Source organism: Martes martes (genome assembly GCF_963455335.1).
Source record: "Martes martes genome assembly, chromosome: 9".
Lineage (NCBI taxonomy): Eukaryota > Metazoa > Chordata > Mammalia > Carnivora > Mustelidae > Martes > Martes martes.
In genome coordinates, this window is record NC_137896.1 from 26,226,133 (window position 1) to 26,247,101 (window position 20,969).

At 48.3% G+C, this 20,969-nt stretch overlaps 1 protein-coding gene across 1 annotated transcript; it reads right to left on the reverse strand.

Moving 5' to 3' along the window:
• Positions 1-849: 849 nt before the first annotated feature.
• On the reverse strand, positions 850-20,830 carry LOC308349058 (uncharacterized protein C20orf96; the record flags this gene model as incomplete). Its single annotated transcript, XM_080813603.1, has 12 exons — positions 850-910; positions 2,382-2,500; positions 3,196-3,282; positions 3,464-3,565; positions 3,645-3,802; positions 4,702-4,801; positions 7,022-7,180; positions 11,177-11,289; positions 11,445-11,495; positions 19,829-19,946; positions 20,496-20,544; positions 20,811-20,830. 12 exons carry the CDS (start codon positions 20,828-20,830, stop codon positions 850-852), a joined length of 1,137 nt encoding a protein of 378 aa, XP_080669729.1.
• Between the last annotated feature and the right edge of the window lie 139 nt (positions 20,831-20,969).

A 20,969-nucleotide genomic window follows, 5' to 3' on the forward strand; every position in this document is an offset into this window, starting at 1 on the left:
ATGCACGGCTGGGGTGCAGGCACTGGACAGACAGACAGCTGGACCAGAAGAGAGATGGCCATCATCGAGGAAAACCCGGTAAATTCCCAGGGGCAACAACTCGGGGAGTCTCCCCTCTGCCCTGGCACTGGCCTCAACATGTCTGAGCACAAATTAGGAGGGAAGCTGGGCTTCCATCGCACCAGGGACAGAGCAGCCCAGAGCCAGTTCGGAGAGGGGCTCACTCGGCTCTTCTCGAGAAGTCCTGGGCCCCAGACACAATCGGCGCAGTTAGCCACCTCTTGACTTTTTTTTTTTAAGATTTTATTTATTCATGAGAGACACAGAGAGATAGAGAGAGAGAGGCAGAGGGAGAAGCAGGCTTCCCGCTGAGCAGAAAGCCCGACGCGTAGACTCAATCCCAGGACCCTGGGAACATGACCCAAGCTGACAGCAGACGCTTAACTGACTGAGCCACTCAGGCACCCTAACCACACCTTATCTTAAGACCATAGTCCATTCCTACCACATCTACTCAAGGCCTAGCTGGAAATCTCCAAGCAAAAGAGCAAATGCAAATCCAGCTTTATTGGTAAAAAGGAATGGCAGACTTGACTGGGAGTACCCACCTGGCCCAAGCAGCAGCGCCAACCAGAAAGAAAAGAGGAAAAGTGGAGGGAGGTGGGGAGGGAGGAAGGATGGAAGGAAAGAAGGAAAGAAAAGAGAGAGAAAGGGAGGCGGGGAAGGAAGGAAGGGAGGAAGAGGAGACCAGGCTCTGAAAGTGGGCATGCGCTCAGGGAAGAAGATAAGTCAAGGCTCCAGGTATAGGGAAAAGAGCAGGGAGGGAAGGCTGGACCCTGGCCCCGGCATCTAGAAGGGTAGCAGCTCTTCCACGGGGATGTTGAGGATGACGTCCATGTCTGGGGTGCACCTGGTAGGGAAGAGCAAAGAGGGTACAGGAGGTCAGGCAGGGACGCCAGAGTTGAAGAGTGGGGGAGCGTGCCCTTGGGGGCACCCAGCTCTCCAGAACACTGGTACTCAGTTGGGGAGCCCCATCCCAAAACACCAGTGACCGTGCAGCCCAAGTGTGCACGTGGGGATGTGCGCACGCACCAAAAATAAAAAAGGAGTGGGTCTGGCATAATGAATGTTCCCCTCCAGAGGTCTGGGGTCAAGAGTGAGCAGGCTCTGAAATGCGCGGCCTCTCACGCCCAGCACTCTCTTTGCGGTCAGAATGGCCGGCTTGGACACCTGGCTGTGTGTCACCTTGAGCTTCCGACTTCCCCCAGAGCCCCACTCCTTCAGTTGGCATGTATGTGACAAGAACTCACTATGTGCCCAAGCCCAGAGCGGCCTCAGTTTCCTCCTTGCTCAAACGGAGGGAATAATTCCAACCTCGATCTTTGGCAGGCAGACTAAACCCTGTCACTGACAGGCGTCCTTCTTTCCATACAAGGAGTGAGAACAGCCTCCATCACAGGGACCAGCACACTTAGGGCGCCAGAGGATTACATCCTGCCCCCAACCTCGTCCCAATTCTCTCATCCACTCTTGTGGTTTCCATACTCTCCTGACCCACATTGAGCTATTCAGGCACGAAAGGTCAGGATGTCTGCAATTGACGGTATTTCACAAGAAAAAGCGAAGGAATGAAGATGAACCCAATATGACAAAAATAGAACTCCTAATCTACACGGGCAACTGAGAGTTCATCAGAATATTCTCTCTACTGTCTGCATATCTGAAATTTCCCAAAATAATGGCAAAAAAGAAAAAGCATCTCTATACTGACAATGCCGAAATTTCCATCTGTAGCCGGTATCAGTCTTCTGAGTTCAATCGTCGACCTAAGGGCTCTGCACGAGGTGCCCCAGGTCCTGTGAACAATCACATGAGGCCTGGCCTCATGGGATCCCCAGGCTCCGCCACAAAGGGCCTGACCCAAGAAAGGTGGGCGGAGAACTGGCTTTGGAGGGAAGGAAGTTCTTCCTCTGGGGCCCGGGAGTCTGCCAGGCGGAGAGGACATCCTTCTCTCCTCACAGAGTGTCTTCCAGGCCCGTCTTCCCTGGAGCCAAACACCCTACTCAACTCCACCTTCCTGAACACCCTGGGAGCTTAGGGGTACACCCACTTGGAGGAAACATGGAATCTGAGAACGTAAAGCGTCCACAAAGCTTATGTAACCCAGCTTCCTGTGTACAAATGGGACACGAAGGCCCAGAGACAGGAAAGGTCACATCTGCCACGTGGTTAGCAGCAGAGCCAAGGAGACCTGGGTTGCCCTGCACCCTCTATCTGGGGGTCTGCCTTCTCCACCAGGCTTCCTTCCCTGGGGACAGAGAGCCTCTTTGAGGGCCCAGCATGGTGGGTTTAAGCAGCAGCTGCAGAAAAAGATCCCGTACTTGGGTCTCCGAAGCAGAACGTCTGCAAATATGATCTCTCGGGGCTCCTGGACCTGCACCTGGAGCTGCTCCACCTCGGCCTTCAGTATGGGTATTTCCTCCTCAAACTGGTTGATAAACTGAGGGGAGAAGCACAGCAGGGGAGAGTGAGGAGCCCGACGTCCCCCAACAGAAGGACGAACAGGGCCACCCGAATGAGGAAGGCCATCTAGGGAAATGGCACAGCTTGGCCACAGGGGCCTCCTGGACTCCGGAGGGCTGCTTGCAAGTAAGGGCCAATGTCTGATGGTCCTGAATGTGGCGCGGAGGTCATCAAGCATGGAGATAGGTGGCAAAGCGGGGAGGGGCAGTACCCAGTGATGAGAACGAATGGGGGCTGGCAGATACGGTGAAGACCACTCATGCTGACAGCAGATGGAGGATGATAATGAAAATGAATGTGGGGTGAGGGGCAGTGATGGTAAAGTTCATTAACACGGCTAATGAGTGATGGTCAGTGGCGAGAATTAAGTGGTGAAGATAGAAGGTGGTTATGACAGTAAAATGATGGGTGAGCACAGGACGCGCCTGGTGATGTTGCTAGTGAGTCATCGCCGGTGATGCTGGTTAGTGAGGCAAGGCCTGGGCCTGCACTAACCTCCTTGTCAGAGGAATGACAAGGGACAGCAATGGTGCCAGCTGGGCGAGAGGCTGACACCGGAGCCAGAGGCCTCCTGAGCACCAGATCAGGACAAGCCTGACTCGCACAGGTCCTGGGGCCCACCCACCCTTCTGCTCCCTCGCAGAGGGGTCGTCCCCTTCCATGCCCACTCACTTCTCGGAACTTGTCCATGTACTTCAGCATGTCCTGGTTGTCCCGGGTCTTCTGCAGAAGAGCCTCCTGATGGGGCTGCTGGCTTTTCTGCAAAGGGAGAGGAGGTCTGGCCCCCAGGTGCCTCTTCCAGGGAGGCAGGGCCTGGTAGATTCCAGTTGCGGTGGGGGGGGGGGTGGTGGTGAGTGCAGGGAGCCTGGAGGCAGAGGACGGGAAAGGAAGCAGGGCTGGGGCAGGACCTGGACACCCACCGGCACGGCTGGCCACTCACCACCACCAGAGCTTGCAGAAGCTTTTTCTTCTTCTTCTGAATCTGATTAGACAAAGACTGCAGGACCATTCTGCGCATCTCACCAAGGTCATCCAGCTCATCCTAGGGACCAGCGGGAAGGTGTGGGCCACGGCCCTGCCTCCAGTGTGGTCCGGCAGGGTGGGGCCAGGGGCTCCCCTACCTGCTGGTTGTCCTCTATCTGCTGCAGTTGACGCACAAGGCTGGCGATCTGGACTGACTTGACAGGATACTCATGGTCCATGTACGTGCTCAGGAAGCTCACTTCCTTGTAGGTCTTCTCAATCTTGGCATTCAGCTGCTCCACCTGCTGCGCCAGGGCTGCAGAGGGTGGGAGGGACAGGAGGCAAGAGCCTCTCTCAAGGGCCCCTCCCAGGAGATCCAGGAGGCAAAGCTCTCCTTGGCCAGTGGACTGGGGTCTGGTGGAAGCGAGCTCCCACAAGGCTAACTCCCTAGAGTCTTCTACCCCCGCAGGGGAAGAGGCAACACTGGGTAGGAAAGAGAACTAAACCGGGGCAAGGTCCCTAGATAAGTCCCAGTTCTGCCACTGACTTACTCTGTGGCACTCGCCAAGACTGTCCCTCCTTGGACCTCCGTCTCCTTCTGCACAAGCTTCCCCCGCAATGAGCCCAGGGAGATGGGGTGACACTGACTCCCGTGAAATGACCATTAAGACCACATCTGTACTGATGCCCTCCATGGGCGGTGGCCCCAGGGTCTGAGGCTGGCTGACACACCACCCCCGCCAGAGGGCTTCCGGTCTGCTCCGGAAAGAAAGCACAAGCTCAAGTTCAAGGTCAGCGCTATGGAAGCCAGAAGACCTGGGACCTGGATGCGCCACTGACTCCCAGAGAGACGGCAGGAAGCAGAGGCAGGCTGGGGGTGGATCCTGGCTCACAGCTGTTATGATCTACGGCACGCTACCGTACCTCTTTTAGCTTCAGCTTTCTCATCTGTAAAATGGGCGAACAGTTCCTGCCTCATGGGTAGTTGCCATGACTGAGAGTGTGCCTGTACATATGAACCCTCGGGGAGCCTGAAGTGCTCAGGGCTCAGTGCTCCAGAAGTAAGCTGTTAGCTCTGCATCTTAGCAATTCCATGTGCCTAAGAGGGGGGATGCTGGGCCTACTGTCTTCCAAAAGGTAGGTGCGAGATGAAGGCTCTGCTGACCTCCCCAAAGCCAGGGAGAGGATCAGAGAATTGATGCCGGGGATACTTACACTTCATCTTGGACTCCTCCTTCTCCTCCCACTCCTTAAGTTCACACTTGAGCTTCTGCAGCTTCTTCTTGTTTGAGTACTCCAAGATGTCCACGACAGTCTGTGGGAGTGGCGGGGTCAGCTCACCCCACCACCTCTTCTGGCACTACCAAAGCCTGGTCCCCCCTCAGGGGACTCGGCATTTCCTCCAGGGAGTCCCCAGATCCAAACCCAGTCCCAGATCCAGCAACCTGAGCAGAGGCCAGCCCAGCCGCTCCAAACTGGGCCCTCTCCTACCATCCACCCCAGCCGGGGGCTCTACCGCACACCCAGGCACCGGCCCAAACCCACGCAGCGGTCCCTATTCCGTCCTCCTTCAAAATGTCACCAAGCGCAATGGCCAACAGCCCTCACAACCATGTCCTTCTCTCCACCCCACTGCCACTGTCTTATTCAAGTTCTCTTCATCTCCTGCCTCAAATAGTACCACAGCTACCCCTAACTGGTCCTCCTCTGATCTTTGCTCCATGCCGCAGTCAGGATGATCTTTCTTTAAAAATAAAAAAAAATTTTTTAAATGCTGACCTCATCCCTCTCCTTTTAAAACCCTCCAGGGGCTCCCCTCTGCCCTGTAAATACGGTCTGAACTCCTAACCTTGGCTGACAAGGCCCTGTCTGCGCTGACCTAGGCCAACATGTGGCCCCTTGAGTTGGCCACGCCCCCTCTCTCCACAGGCCTTCTGCACCCAGTTCCTCTGCCTGGAACACTTTCCTGCTCTCTACCAGGTAACACCTACTTCTGCAGGTGTTACCTGCAGCCTTCCTGACCTCCCATGTCTGGGTGAGAGGCCCCTCTCAGCTCCCAGAACCCCTGCCCCCACAACAGTACACAAATGGCTTTCTAACTGCCTGGACCCCACTAGAATGAGAGCTTGATGTAGACAACGTGTCCCACTGATCCCTGTTTCCCAAGAGCCCACAGGGAGCACTCAGGATGAACAAAAAATATACTAATGGATCAATGCCAGAAGATCAACAATGATTTTGTCTAAATTTGGAGAATATTCTAAGTTCCCTTGGGCTGAATGACTCTGTAGTCCTTGGCCTGTGTGATAGACTGAACTGTGTACCCACCCCCAAACTCATATGTTGAAGCCATAACCCCCAATAGGGCTGTGTGTGCAGACAGGGCCTTTAAGGAGGTAAAAGGTTAAATGAGGTCTAAAGGGTGCAGAATCCTATAAGAGCAGTGTACTTATAAAAAGAGGAAGAGACTCCAGAGCCTCTCCGTGTGAGCACAGAGAAAAGACCACGTGAGGACCCAAAGAGAAGGCAGCTATCTGCACCCCCAAGGACAGAGGCCTCCTCACTGGACATTGATCTCGGACTTGCCAGCGCCTTGATCTTGGACTTCCAGCATCCAGAACTATGAGAAATTTCTCTGTGTAAACCACCTGGTCTCTGGTGCTTTGGTAAGGCCACCTAGGAGACTAAGTCCCCAACACCGAGTTTTCTCTTCATCTCCCAGGCTCCGGTGAGCTCAGTCCCTCTTCTCCCTGGGCAGACCGCAGCCAGAGGGCATTACTGCTCCATGAGACCATTTCCTCCGCCTCTCCTCCAGCCCAAGCTCCTGGGTCCCCTGTGAACTTTCTGCTCTCCTCCAGCAGCTTTCCCAAGCCTCTCCCAGAGCAGGCAGAGGATGCCATCCGGGTTCTCGCAAAAGTTGCTCCCCCTGCCCAGACCATAAGCACCACCAGTGGCTGACGGTGACAATCACAGCTCGCAGGAAGGAAGTCAGATCCTGGTGCCAGATGTGCTGTGTTCAAGTCCCAGTGCCAACCCTTGCTAGGTGAGTGAGCTTGAAGGTGACCTTGAGTAAGTCACCTGGCCCCTCTGTTTCCATTTTTTCCTATGTAAAATAAGGATAATAATGCCCACGCCACGGGGTTGTGGTAAGGATTACATGGATATGTACAACTCTGTGTGAGTAGGGATGGGAGTGGTCGGCATAGTTACACCTGCTGTGTGCCAAGTACAACACCCCCTTTAGGGTAGGTGCTTTGTGCTCTATTTTACAGAGCTCAGAGGTTAACTCGAAGTCTCCCAGCTAATAAATGCTGGCGTTGGAGTGAAAACCCCCATCTCGGTCTGGTTCCAAAGCCCAGCTAGGTGGGGCAAAGAGTGGGAAAGATTCATCTTCCAGAGGAAGGAAGCAGCTTGTGCAACAGGCCGGGAGAGGCCAGGAGAGGGCGCCCGAGGGCTCAAGGGGGCGGCGCCGCGGGCAGGACCGAGGTGCAGGGGGCGGAGGCCAAGGCTGGGGAAGGGGGCGGTGGGCCCTCACCTGGAGGATGTCCTGCTCCTGCAGCATCGTGCGCACTTTCAGGGCCGAGCTGTCTTCCATGTCCTGGATGTCCTTGATAAGCTCCAGGTTGAGCTTGGTGAGAAAGACCTCATGGCTGGAGAGCTCCTGCAGCGTGGTTCGCCTGTTCCTGAGCAACGCCTGCAGGCGGAGGGGAGGGCAAGGATGGAAGGCGGTGCTGCGCGCGGCGGCCGGAGCCTCCCGGAGCCTAAGGACCACTTCCCTCCCGCCGCACGCCCGCCCCCTTGTGGTCTCGACTGGTAAATGCGGCCCCATTGTCTGCGGGACAGAGTCCGCCCCCCCCCCCAACTCTTTCATCCATTCTGAAACGCCCATTTTCCCTGATTTTGACATCTCAGAGGTGGAAGACGGGCGGCATGTCACGATCTGACAAAATTTGTTCGTGGGAAATAAGATAAAACTGCACCTTATTATCAATGGCTTCTTAGAATCAATAAAATATAGTAGTAACAGTAGTAATAAAAATAGAAAACACCTCAGGTAGGTAAGAAAAGGGCGGAGGTGATGGGCCAGGTCTGGAAAAGCGGGGAAGCCAAGTGGATGATAGTCGCTACCGATGTTCATCAGACGGCTGAGCTAAATGAGTACTCACTCTCTCATTGCCCACATTTCCCCACAGAAACAAGGAGGCGCTAAAAGCCTAAGGGGTTTGCTAAGATCACCTCCAGCAGGCACACAAAAGCTACAATAATAACAACTATGTGTTGGGCACTGGGCTTCACTGGGCACTCAGAAGGTGATATTGGTTCATTCAAAGGCCCTGTTTACTGACTCTTATTTTATTGATAAATGGAGGCTCAGATAGGTTAAGTGACTTGCCTAAAGTCACACAGCCAGAAGGTCATGGCACCGAAACTGGGAAGCCGGACTCTTGACTCCCGATGTCTGGCTCTCCACCACACCAAGAGAAGGAAGTGAGCAGCCTCAAAGCGCAAGGCATGGTTGAGCCTTGCAGTGTATGCAGATTTGGATGTTAGGCCTGGACCCACTCGGTTCAAATACCAGTTCTGCCACTTACTCCCTCAGGGAACATGGGCATACGAGTTAACCACCTCCCAGCACCCTGCTATCCTCATTCTATTTTATTTTAAAGAGTGTATTTATAGAGAGAGAGCACACCCAAGTAGGGAGAGCAACAGGCAGAGAGAGAAGCAGGCTCCCCGCTGAGCAAGGGGCTTGAGCAGGACTCATCCCAGGACCCTGAAATCATGAGCTGAGCTGAAGGCAGGTGCTTAACCCACTGAGCCACCCAGGCGTCCCTGCTGTACTCATTCTAAAGGTTAGGAAACTAGCACTCACTTCGGAGCGCTGCTGGGAAAAACAAATGAGATAATGTTCACAGTCAAGACACGGAGTGGTTGCGTCTGGCACCCTCAGGGTGCACGCAGGAAGTGGAGCTGATAACCGTGCCCACGGGCTCTGGGCCTCCAGGTCTGCTGCACCTTTGCACTCTCTGTCTTATTCCTGTTCTTCCTTGTTTCACTGTCCTTCACGAGAAGCTACCCTTTCCTGGCCCCCAACTCCCGCATTCCTCATATAATAATGAGTAACCCTGCAAACATACAGACTGTTTATTATGGATGGGCCTGACACTCTGCTCAGCAGGTCACACGCACGACCTCACTTGGCACCAATCTCAGCCCCGTTTCACAGAAGCCCACCCAGCAGACATCACGGGGGCTGGCATCAGAAATGTGTATCCTTGGGGCACCTGGGTGGCTCAGTCATTAAGCGTCTGCCTTCAGCTCCGGTCATGACCCTGGGGTCCTGGGATGGAGCCCCCCATCAGGCTCCCTGCTCCATAGGAAGCCTGCTTCTCCCTCTCCCACTCCCCCCTGCTTGTGTTCCCTCTCTCACTGTGTCTTTCAAATAAATAAATAAAATCTTAAAAAAAAAAAAAAGAAAGAAGGAAAGAAAAGAAAAGGAATGTGTATCCTTAGCACAGACCCCATTCCCAGGGGATTTGGAGAAGCTATAGAATTAATGACCTCTGCTCTAGAAATGGATCGTCCCTGAGCACAAGATTTAGTGCAGAAACACTACTTTGTTCCCTTCCTGCCCCTTAACCCCAGATGGGATTATATGTCTTTCTTATTATCTTATTTTCTTATTTTTCTTATTTTGTATCTGTCTCTCCCACTCGAAAGGCACAGCCAGGAGGGCGGGGGGGTGGGGGGGGGGTGGGACTGGCTTTTCTATCACAGCTGTAGGACACAGCACATAGGATGGTGCCTGGAGTTCCATAAGTATAGGCTGAATAAACTGATGACTATAAACTATTCTGTGGGTTTTTAAAATTCATTTATTATACATCTCTCCATTATAGAGTAAGCTCCATAAGCACACAGATTCTGAGTGCCATGTTCACAGCTGTGTCCCCAAAACCTGGCATGGTGCCTGGCGCATAGGAGGCACTCTCTCAAGAGTTGTAGACTGAACAAATTAATTGTCTGGAGATTGAGGGGCAGAGTCAGGATCCTGTTCCGTTTCTGAGAGCAAATCAACTGAGTAATTTCTGCTCCCTTCTTGTTTCCCCACTGTCTCCACAGTCCATTCCCCACACAGCAGCAGCAGCAGCCCAAGGACTCCTGTGAAGACCTAGGTCATATCATGTCTCTGCTCTACTCAGAATCCTCCAGGGTCTTCCTGTCTTGCTCAGCATAGAAACACAAAGCCTAATCATGGACTACAGAGTTGCAAATAAGTCATCACCCATACCCTCACACCCATCAGGTTTCCTTCATCGCCTGCTCTACCCACATCAACCTCAGGACCTTTGCACTTCCTCAGATGTCACCATTTAAGCAGCCTCTCTGACCACTCTGTATCAGATGGTCACGACCACCCTTCCTGACCTTACCTTTATACTTCTTCATTGCTCTACATTGCTTTACATTCTTCATTTCGTGGCACATGTTATATACTTGTCTTGTTTATTGTCTGTCTCTCAAAATCAAATGTGAGCTCCCTAAGGTCAGAGGCCACATCACTGGTGAATCTCTGCACTTAGAGCAGGCCTGGCACATAGTAGACATTCAATAAATCAATTAAATGAATGAATAATCACAAGAGACAATATTAGGAACTGGTTGGGAGCCCAGGCTTCAGAGCCAAATTGCCCAAGTTCTAAAGTCAGGATAAAAATAACACCAGAAATAGTTCCTCCTTTAAGAACGCTGGGCTGCCTCTGAACCATTCTGCAAAATTAAAGGTTAAAGGGAAGAAAAGGTTTCAAAGCAAATATACTCTTCCCTATTTCTTTATATAGTAGTCATTGTTCACTGAGCTCTTAAAAACCTTCTTGAAGAAAGTACGAATTTTTTGCCAGTATTTTGTAGCATTTAGAGTATTTAGTACTCTACTTTCTGCTAAGGACACAAAAGACTCCTCCTCTTTTAGTCATTTCAAATATTTTAAAACATTGTTCAGAAGCCATAAAAAAGCAATAGATGGTGAGAACACTAATTATCTAAAGCTGTATCAGATGATGGGAAAAATGTAATAGCGAGCTTCTGAGCTGTGCCTTGAGCTGCGCTGTATTCCATGAAAGGTTAATTTACTGGAAATTTTTTTTTAAAGATTTTATTTATTTATTTGACAGACAGAGATCACAAGCAGGCAGAGAGGCAGGCAGAGAGAGGAAGGTAAGCAGGCTCCCTGCTGAGCAGAGAGCCCGATGCGGGGCTTGATCCCAGGACCCTAGGATCATGACCTGAGCCGAAGGCAGAGGCTTTAAACCACCCAGGCGCCCCAATTTACTGGAAATTTTTAAACGAGCAAGCCACCAGACTGTGTTCCTAATGCAGCGAAACAGAAGAGCGATTCTGATCATCTTCCTAGTCTTCAACACAAAGGCAAACACCTTGCTTAACCGGCTTTGATCCCTGGTACTGCCATTTTTCTAGCCATGCGACCTGGTACGAGTCCGTGATCTCCCTGCACCTCAGTTTCCCATCTGTAAAATGGGGGTGATTATAAGCATGCCCATGGCACTGCTGAAAAGGAAATGAGTCAAGTGCAGCACCGAAAAATGGTCTGTGCGTGTTTGCAATCACCATCCCCCTGACCTTCTGTCCCTACCACGGGCTCCAATGCCTATGGGGAGGCTGCTCATACCCTCAATAGCCGGATTTTCTTCTGTGTCTTCCCGGAGTCCAACCTCCCTCTGTGCTTTTCTTGTGGATTCCTCAGCTGGCTTGTCATAGACGTGGTGGGCTTGGAATGCAACCCTAGGGCATGGGAAAGAGCAGAGAGGGAGTGAGAGTACAGGCAGGCCTGGGGGCAGGTCCCAGGGAAGGCACCATCTAGGAGATGGCCCTGGGCACCAGACCCGCCCACTCTTGACCTTCTAATATGTGACAGTGAGTCAGAGCATGGGACTCACATCTGTCAATCAGCTCCCAGGCCCCACTCTGCACAGGGGACTTCCACATGACTATGGGTATGGACAGAGGGGAGGAGAGGGGAAGCAACAGAAGCCGGCCAGGTGCCCACAGTCTCTCCCACCAACCTGGCAGGTAGCAAGGTCAGATGCAGCAGGGGTTAAGGGCAAGAACTAATGAGCCAGACAGCCTGGGTTCCAATGCAAGCTCCACTTCCTACTGGCCATGTGAGCTTGGGTTGGTAACCTGACCTCTCTGTCCCTCAGTGTTTCCCACCTATAAAACAGGAGTCATCATCACACCTGTCTCATAGGGCTGTCCTGAAGATTAAATAAGATGTCACTATACCTTCAAGTGTTCGGAATAGTGCCCAACACATACTCAGTGAGGAATATGCATTTCTAGCTGTCGCTGTCATTACTGATGACCTGAGGCTTGGCATCAGGACCACAGCCCCTCACAAAGGTACAAGAGCTGTGCAAAATTCCCACCTGACTGAAACACCTATAAAACCCATGGTCCCGCCAGATAAAGACCGTATAGAAATAGTTCCGATCAGCATAAGGCATTGGGGGGCAAGTTCTCAGAACCCCTGATTCCTCTCAGGCATCAGCCTGAGACAAACCACCCAAATCATCTTGAATGTTGAGGCCACATTCTCGATGCCCACCAAAATCCCCCCTCCAAGGGCAACACAGTAGTTCTCAGAAAATATGATTTCTCTAATGAATCAATACAGCAAACCCTGGAAAATTTTACTATTAACTACTGAAGTGATGAAGCAAATTAAAATAATCTTGTGTTACTGTTGTGAATTATCTGTATATGTCGGGTATTTAATTGCATTGCTTAAAAGATGGAATGATTCATAGAATAATCTTGTGGTTCTAATTTAAATGAGATTTTGATTTAGATTTGTTTTAAGGTTTAAGACAATTTTATTAAATGTGTATAGATTACCAAAAGTTTTGAGAACATAGATTACCCATGTCTTGATGTTTATTTATTAGATTACAAGAATTATCAAACGCTCAATGGTCTTTGTTAATCAGACAAGTGAACTATTTGAAAATGAAAAATGAATATATTAAATTTTAAAATGTGGCTTAAAAGGATTGGGGGAACCTAATTAACGAAGTACCAAAATCCCCCTTAGAAGTGTTCATAATAATTATAAGATTAGTAAGTTGAACTTGAATACTTAGGGAGATTTGTAGCTTTAATAATGACTATTTATTTTCATTAGTGGTAGTAACCCTGATTTATCTTTTTTTAATTAAACTTATTATTTTGGGATAAGTTCAAGTACATGCAGTTTTAAGAAATAATACAGAGTTGAATCATTGAATTCTATTCCTGAAATCATTATTGCACTGTATGTTAACTAACTAGAATTTAAATTAAAAAAAGAAAATTTTAAAGAAAGACTACAGAGAAATCCTATGTGTCTTTAACCCAGTCTCTGAATGGTAGCATTTTGCAAAACTAACTACAATATCAGAACCATGATATTGACATCGAGACAGACAAGATATAGAACATTTCCATTATCCCAAGCGTCCCTCATGCTGCCGTTTATAGCTATACTTTCTTCCCTCCCCTGACCATGCTCCGCCCACCTTTGTCCCAAACCCCTGGCAATCACTAATCTGCTCTCCATTTCTGGAATTTTGTCATTCCTGGAATGCTGTATACATGGAATCATAGAGTATATAACTTCCGAGATCGGTGTTTTTCACTCAGCAAAATTCTGTGGATTCATCCAAGCTACTGACTGTATCAATAGTTCTTTCTTTTAATTAATGGATGGTATTCCATGGTAAGGATTGCTTCCAGTTTGAGAGTATAATGAATAAGGCTGCTACGAAGCATTCATGCAATGGTTTTTGTGTGACCAGAAGTTTTCATTTCACTGGAATAGATGCCCAAGAGTGCAAGTGTTGCAGCATGAGGAGAATTGCATGTTAGTTTCATTAGAAACTGTCATATGGTGGCGCCTGGGTGGCTCAGTCAGTTAAGTGTCTGACTCCTGATTTTAGCTCAGGTCATGATCTCAGAGTCATGAGATCAAGCCCCGTGTCAGGGTCCCGTGTTAGAATCAGTTTTGGATGCTCTCTCTCCCTCTCCCTCCGCCCATTCCCCTCAACCCTCATGCTCTCTCTCTCTGAAAAAAAGAAAAGCTGTCATACTTTTTTCCAGAGCAGCTCCACTATTTTACACTCCCACCAGCAACGCATGCATGATCCAGTTTCTCCTCTTTGCCAGCATTTGGAGTTACCACCATTTTTCATTTTAGCCATTCTGATAGGTGTGTAGTGAAAACACATTATGGCTTAATTTGTATATCTCTAATGGATTATGATGTTGAGTATCTTTTCGTGTGCTTATTTACCACCTGGAGATCCTCTTCAGTGAAACGTCCCTTCATATCTTTTGCCCTTTTTTTTTTTAAGACTTATTTCTTTATTTCAGAGAGAGAGCAGGCATGAGTGAGTGGGAGGGAGGGGCAGAGGGAGAGGGAGAGAGAGAATCCCCAGCCAGCCTGCCACTGAGCATGAAGCCTGACATTGGATTCCATCCCATTACCCTGAGATCAAGACCTGAGCCCAGATCAAGAGCAGGACCCTTAACCAACTGAGACACCCAGGTGGCTCCTCTTTTGCCCATTTCCTAACTGAATTGCTTTTCAATTCAGTTCTTAGAAATCGTTGGGTTTTGAGAGTTCTCCATATGTTCCGCATAGCAGTCGTTTGTCAGAGGTGATTTGCAAAATATTTTCTCCAAGTCTGTAGTTTGTCTTTTAATCCTCTTAAGAGTCTTTCACAGAATAAGTGTTTAATTTTGATGACATCCAACTTATCCATTTATTTCATTTTTATTTTATGGATCAAGCTGTTGGTAGAAAGTCTAAGGGCTCTTTATGGGGCCATGGGGCCCAAATATATTTTTCTCCTTTGTTTTCCTCTAAAACTTTTCCAGTTTGGCACTTAAAGTTTAATCTTTATTTCATCTTACATTTATATTTGAACTTGAGTCAAGCTTCTTTTTCTTGCCTGTAGATGTCCAAGAAATGGTGCTCCAGCACCATTTGTGGAAAAGTCTCTCCTTGCCTCTGCTGGCCTGTTTTCACACTCTTGTCCAAATCAGCTGGACATACTTGTGTGGCTCTATTTCTGGTTTCTCTAGCCTGCCCCATTGATCTATGTGTCTATCTCTCTGCCAATATTATGCTATCTTGAATACTTTGGCTTTAATAATATGCCTTAGTATCAGGTAAAGTGATTCTTCCCACATTATTCTTCTTTTTCAAAATAGTTTATCTATTCCAGGACCTTGCTTTTCTATACAAATTTTAGAATAAACCTGTCCATTTACAAAACACCATGCTGGGATTTTGACAGGAATTGCATCAAACATATAAATCAAATTGGGGAGAACTGTCATCTTTACTATACTGAATGTTCTAATCGTAAACATAGTTTGTCTCTCCTTTTATTTAGGTCTTCTTTGATTTCTTTCATTAACATTATGTAATTCTCAGCATAGAGTAGTAGCTTTAAGTTTAAATCTAAATATTTCATTTCCTGGGGCACCCGGCTGGCTCAGTTGGTGGAGTATACAACTCTAGATCTCTGGGTTGTGAGTTTGAGCCCCACATTGGGTGTGGAGGTACTTGAAAAAAGAAATCTTTTTTTTTTTTTTTTTTTAGATTTTATTTATTTATTTGGCAGAGATACAGTAAGAGAAGAAACACAGGCAGGGGGAGTGAGAGAGGGAGAAGCAGGCTTCCCGCCAAGCAGGGGCTCAATCCCAAGACCCTGGGATCATGCACTGAGCCGAAGGCAGATGCATAATGACTGAGCCATCCAGGCACCCCAACAAATAAAATCTTTTAAAAATATTTCATTTCTTTAGATTATAGATATATTTTTTATTTTGGTTTCCCCATATTCATTGTTAGTACATAGAAATGTGATTGGGGCACCTGGGTGGCTCAGTTGGTTAAGCATCTGACTGTTGGTTCTGGCTCAGGTCATGATCTCAGAGTCATGAGATCGAGCCCTGCGTGGGGCTCCATGATGGGTGCATGAAGCCTGCTTGTGATTCTCTCTCTCCCTCTCCCTCTGCTCCTCCCCCACCTTTGTTCATGCTCTCTAAATAAATGAGTTTTTAAAATGTGATTGATTTTTGTATACTTGTATTCTGCAACCTTGATGAACTCATTTATTAATTCCAGTTTCTCTTAAATTTAGTAGATTTTTTAAGATTCTCTATTAGACAGGAGTGTCATCTGCAAATAAAAACAGTCAAATCATGCTACCTGATTCATCTTGATGTTGGTGTCTGTCTTTTCTCACTCATATTGTGATTTTCCTTATTCTTGGTATGACAAGTGATTTCTACTGTATCCTTGATGTTCTAAATAATACTCGGGATCCTACTTCAGACAGTCCCCTCTTGAAATGTAGCATGAAGGCCAGTCTTCAGAGTCCTCTACGTTCTCTGTGTTCAGTCAGGGCTTTTTTTAGTTGTAAAAGGGAGGACCAAGAAGGAATGGGGCTACCCCATCTTGGTGGAATCAGTTGATTTACCTTTGTTAATACACAAAAGCTGCCTTCAAGGCCATGACTTTGCATAAGGCATGTTACCAACCTAAGCTTCAGTTCCTTCATCTGTAAAATGGTGATGAGATCATCTCCCAGGTCATAAGGAATGAATGAAATGATGACCTCCTTCTATCCATCTGTCTCAAGTGTTTTTAAAGTTTTGTGTAGTTACAGTTTGAGGTTGGGATCGTGAACTCTACACAGCTAGAAACCCAATATGTCTCCTTTACTATGAGTCAACAACATTCAGCCCATTGCTGGGCACATGGGTGCTCAGCAAATGGATGCTGCTGAATGAATGAAGGAATGAATGATGCCTCCACAACACAACATGGGTCCTGAGCAAGCAGTAGCTCTTTTCATCATTATAATTTACACAGACGCTTTCACTTGTATAAAGGCAGGAATCCTTGCAGACTGGGGCTGTGACAAGTAACCTAGATAGGATAGCAAGAAGGGAAACTGGAATACCAACTCAGGTCCTTGTTTCTCCAGCGCCCACACTCTCCCCACTAATACATGGTTAAAACTGTGCATCCTGGGGGTACCTGGGTGGCTCAGTGGGTTAAACCTCTGCCTTCAGCTCAGATCATGATCTCAGGGTCCTGGGATCAAGTCCCGCATCGGGCTCTCTGCTCAGTGGGGAGCCTGCTTCCCCCTCTCTCTGCCTGCCTCTCTGCCTACTTGTGAACTCTCTGTTAAATAAATAAATAAAATATTTTAAAAACAAAAAAACAAAAAACAAAAAAAACTGTGTATCCTGGAGGGGCACCTGGGTGGCTCAGTCCAGTGAGCGTCTGACTCTTGATTTTGGCTCAGGTCATGGTCTCGGTATCATGGGATCAGACCCTGCATCGAGCTCCATGCTGAGCATGGAGCTTGCTTAAGATTCTCTCTCCCTCTCCCTTTGCTCCCAACCCCACATGCTCTCTCGCTCTCTCTTTCTCAAAAAAATTAAAATTAAAATTAAAATTAAAAGATCGTGCTTCTGAGGGGCGTCTGGGTGGCTCAATTTGTTAAGTGTCTGACTCCTGATTTCGGCCCAGGTCATGATCTCGGGGTTGTGAGATGGAGCCCCCTATCAACCTCCGTGCTGGGCATGGAACCCGCTTAAGATTCTCTCTCTCCCAGGGCACCTAGGTGGCTCAGTCAATTAAGCGTCTGCCTTCTGCTCAGGTCATGATCCAGGGTCCTGGGATCCGGTGCTGGATCAGCTTCCTGCTCAGTGGGGAGTCTGCTTTTCCCTCTCCCTCTGCCCCTCCCCCACGGCTCATGCTCAGTCTCACTCTCTCTGCCTCTCCCCCAACTCTTTCAAAAAAAAAAGGGCATCTGGTTGGCTCAGTGGGTTAAGCCTCTGCCTTCAGCTGAGGTCATGATCTCAGAGTCCTGGGATCGAGCCCTGCATCCAGCTCTCTGCTCAGCAGGGAACCTCCTTCCCCCCCACCCCTCTCTCACTGCCTGACTCTCTGCCTACTTGTGATCTCTGTCTGTCAAATAAATAAATAAAATCTTTAAAAAAAAAAAAAAAGTTCATGCCTCTTGGAGCCAAATTGCTAAATGTCACAGCCTGGCTCTGCCCCTTCCTACCCATGTGACCTTTGAAGTCACACCTGCCCAGGTCTCATCTCTAAGAGGAGGTGGTAATAACAGCACCCACCTCACAGGGTTGTTGAGAAGAGTAAATAAAGCAATATGGGTCAAGTGCTGAGAACAGTATCTAAGGGCATGGTATATGTTAAGTGCTCTTGTTCTTACCATAGTCGTATCTGTTACATACCTCACTGCCTCCCCATGAAGGAAAGGAAAGAGTTTCCTTGTAGATGCTGTGTGAATAAGGTCTAGGGCCAAAGACAAAAATTCTGTCACTACCACCGGGCCTTGTGCTCAGCACTTTACATCAAAGACTCTTGACAGGGGTGTTTTAGATACATTAGCATAGAGAATTTGTGGTTCTTTCAAATATTGGGGGTCCCAACAGGCATCTGGGGGTGAGGGTCAGGGACATTAGATATCCCCCAGAACAGGACAGCCCCATGGAACACAGAATTCTCCTATGTCCTGCATGACTTTCCAAAGCCCTCACAGATACAGATATAGGTAAAAAAAAAAAAAAAACTTATTATGGGGCGCCTGAGTGGCTCAGTGGGTTAAGCCTCTGCCTTCAGCTCAGGTCATGATCTCGGGGTCTTGGGATCAAGCCCCACATCGAGCTCTCTGCTCAGTAGGCAGCCTGCTTCCCCCTCCTCTCTCTGCCTGCCTATGTGCCTACTTGTGATCTCTGTCTGTCTGTCATAAATAAATGAAATCTTTAAAAAAAAAAAAAAAGCTTATTTATAATGATCTGATCCCAGAACCTGACTCTCTTTCACATATAAACACAAAGGATGTTTTGCAGGATTTTACAGTAATGCTAAATTTTCCAAGAAAGCAACTACAATCAAGGGAAGGTTGTACTTTGTTTTGTTCAGAACTTTAACAAGAGATGGGCCCCACTTTGGAAATCATGACCTCATTGAAACACCCTCTGGGGTGCCTGGGTGGCTCAGTGGGTTAAAGCCTCTGCCTTCGGCTCAGGTCATGATCTCAGGGTCCTGAGATTGACCCCCGCATCGGGATCTCTGCTCAGCAGGGAGCCTGCTTCTCCCTCTCTCTCTGCCTGCCTCTCTGCCTGCTTGTGATCTCTGTCTGTCAAATAAATAAATAAAATCTTAAAAAAAAAAATCCCTCTAGTTATTTGAGTCCCTGATATAACACCACGTGACAGTCTGCATTTGCAATGGTTACGTTCACCATGACTCCACATCTGTGAGTAAGCTTCTGACTACTTTGACATAACTTCCAGTAGAGCTCATCCAGGGCACTTACATACTGAAATATACGTTACTTAACTATAAATAACTTTCCTTTTCCTTTACTTTACCTTAGGGCATTATATTAAGTTTTTTAAATTATATACATAGGTAGGTTATATTATCTATGAAGTTTATTTCAGATACTAAAGGAATATTACAAAGTATTTGTTATTGAAAGGAATGTTGGGTCTGATGAGGTTGAGAGCAACAATGCTTTCCATTTAATTCTTGCAACAATCTTGTCAGGTCCTCATATTACAAGTGGGAAAACTAAAGCTCAGAGAGAAGAATGGCTTTTCCAAGATAGTAAATGGCAGAGTCAAGATGAAAACCTGTGTCTGCCTCAGTCAAGGGCCTGAGAACTCCCCTGGATAGCATGACAACGATGTGGCAGAGATTATCCTAAGTGGACCAAACCCTGTTTTCTTTTCCTCTCTTTTCCTCTTGGACACACAGCAGGACAACATTTCCCATCTTCCCTTGTGGTTAAGGGTGGTCATATGGCTAGTTATGCCCACTGGAATAGGAGTGGGAGTGATATGTGTTACCTCAAGTCTAGGCCCTGAAAAAAAAATTGCCCACAAAATTGCCCATATTTTTGCTCTCTCTCTCTCTTCCCTCTCTACCAGCTGAATGCATAAGTATTTAGCAGAGGAATTCAAGGCCTTCCAAACTGTCACAGCCACAAGGTTGAAGGAGCCTGGATCCCTGAATGATCATGTAGAAAAGATTACTTCCACCCCTGCAGATCTGCAAATTTACTTTGACATAAATGAGAAATAAGCTTCTGTACTAACACCTGAAACCTAGGGATTGTTTGTCACAGCAATTAGCCTACTCTACTATAATTCATGTCACCCAAGGGCAAAGGCATACACTCTATCCTGTCCCCAGTTCCCATGTCCACCCTCAAGTGCCTCTGCCCACCTGGCAGGATGCTAGTCAAAGTCTTCGTTTTGCTCTTCTGGTGGCCTCTGGTTTGTAGGATGGGAGGCAGAGTAGGTGACTTGGTTTTCTGCTTGGACCGCTGCCATGGAATGTAATCCTACCAGATATAACACAATCAGTCACACAGCCCAATGGGTCCAAATTCCAGCGTTGCCCCTTACAGATATCTGTGACACTGAGCAAGTAACTTCGGAGATCGAAGCCTCAATTTTCACATCTGTAAACTAGATCTAATTATAAAACCTACCTCCACAGATTGATGTGAGAATTCCAAGAGGCGGTATTTGTAAAGCATGTGGCAAGTGCTCCATAAATGTGAGCTATCACTTGTTTTATCAGCCAGCCATAACTTACTAAGCACATCCTGGCTGTGAGGTGCTAAGAACTAAACACAAGGCATGGAAAAGACCCAAGAAGAAACCAGAGGAGCGATCAGAGATGAGTAAGAGAGCAGTATAACACACCCTCACGCTCTGATACGGTAGTAAGAAAATAGCGGGTCCTGCAGCCAATGTGTGACACAGGTAAGCCTGGAATTCAGGTCTCCAGATTCTATCAGCGGGGACAGTCACGGCCATGGGGGCAGGCGGACTGCAGACCCAGGGTCAGCAAGCCCTCATCTCCTCCCTGGCCCTCCCGGACTCACCAGATTCTGGAAATTGTAGATTGTAGAGCGAATCCCAGAGTGGCTGGGTCTGGAAAGAGTTGGGGGCGGAAAAGAACTTCCATCATTCCCAACCCCTGGGACTGTGAGCAGCAAACGTGAAACAGGAGTGAAGTCTCCACAGAGACCATGGTTCACTAGGAACCCGAGCGAGCGGGAGCTGGGGTAGCGCGCGGGAGAGGCGGGGCTAGGGTGATGTGGGCGGGGGAAGGGGCGGGGCCAAAAGACAACTAGGCCGAGACAGAGCAGAGGGGGGCACGCATGCGCACTCCACCACCCTTTGGTTCTTACACCTACTTGGGAAAGACGCGCGCCATTGGGTAAAGTGGAAGAAGAGTAGTGAGTCCGTGGAGCCCTGGTCTCTTGCGACACTTATTATTCGGCGTCTCTGACTTTCTTGTCACAAGGTGGACCGCGTGGTAACCTAGGCCACTGAAACTTCCCAGAAAGAACAGT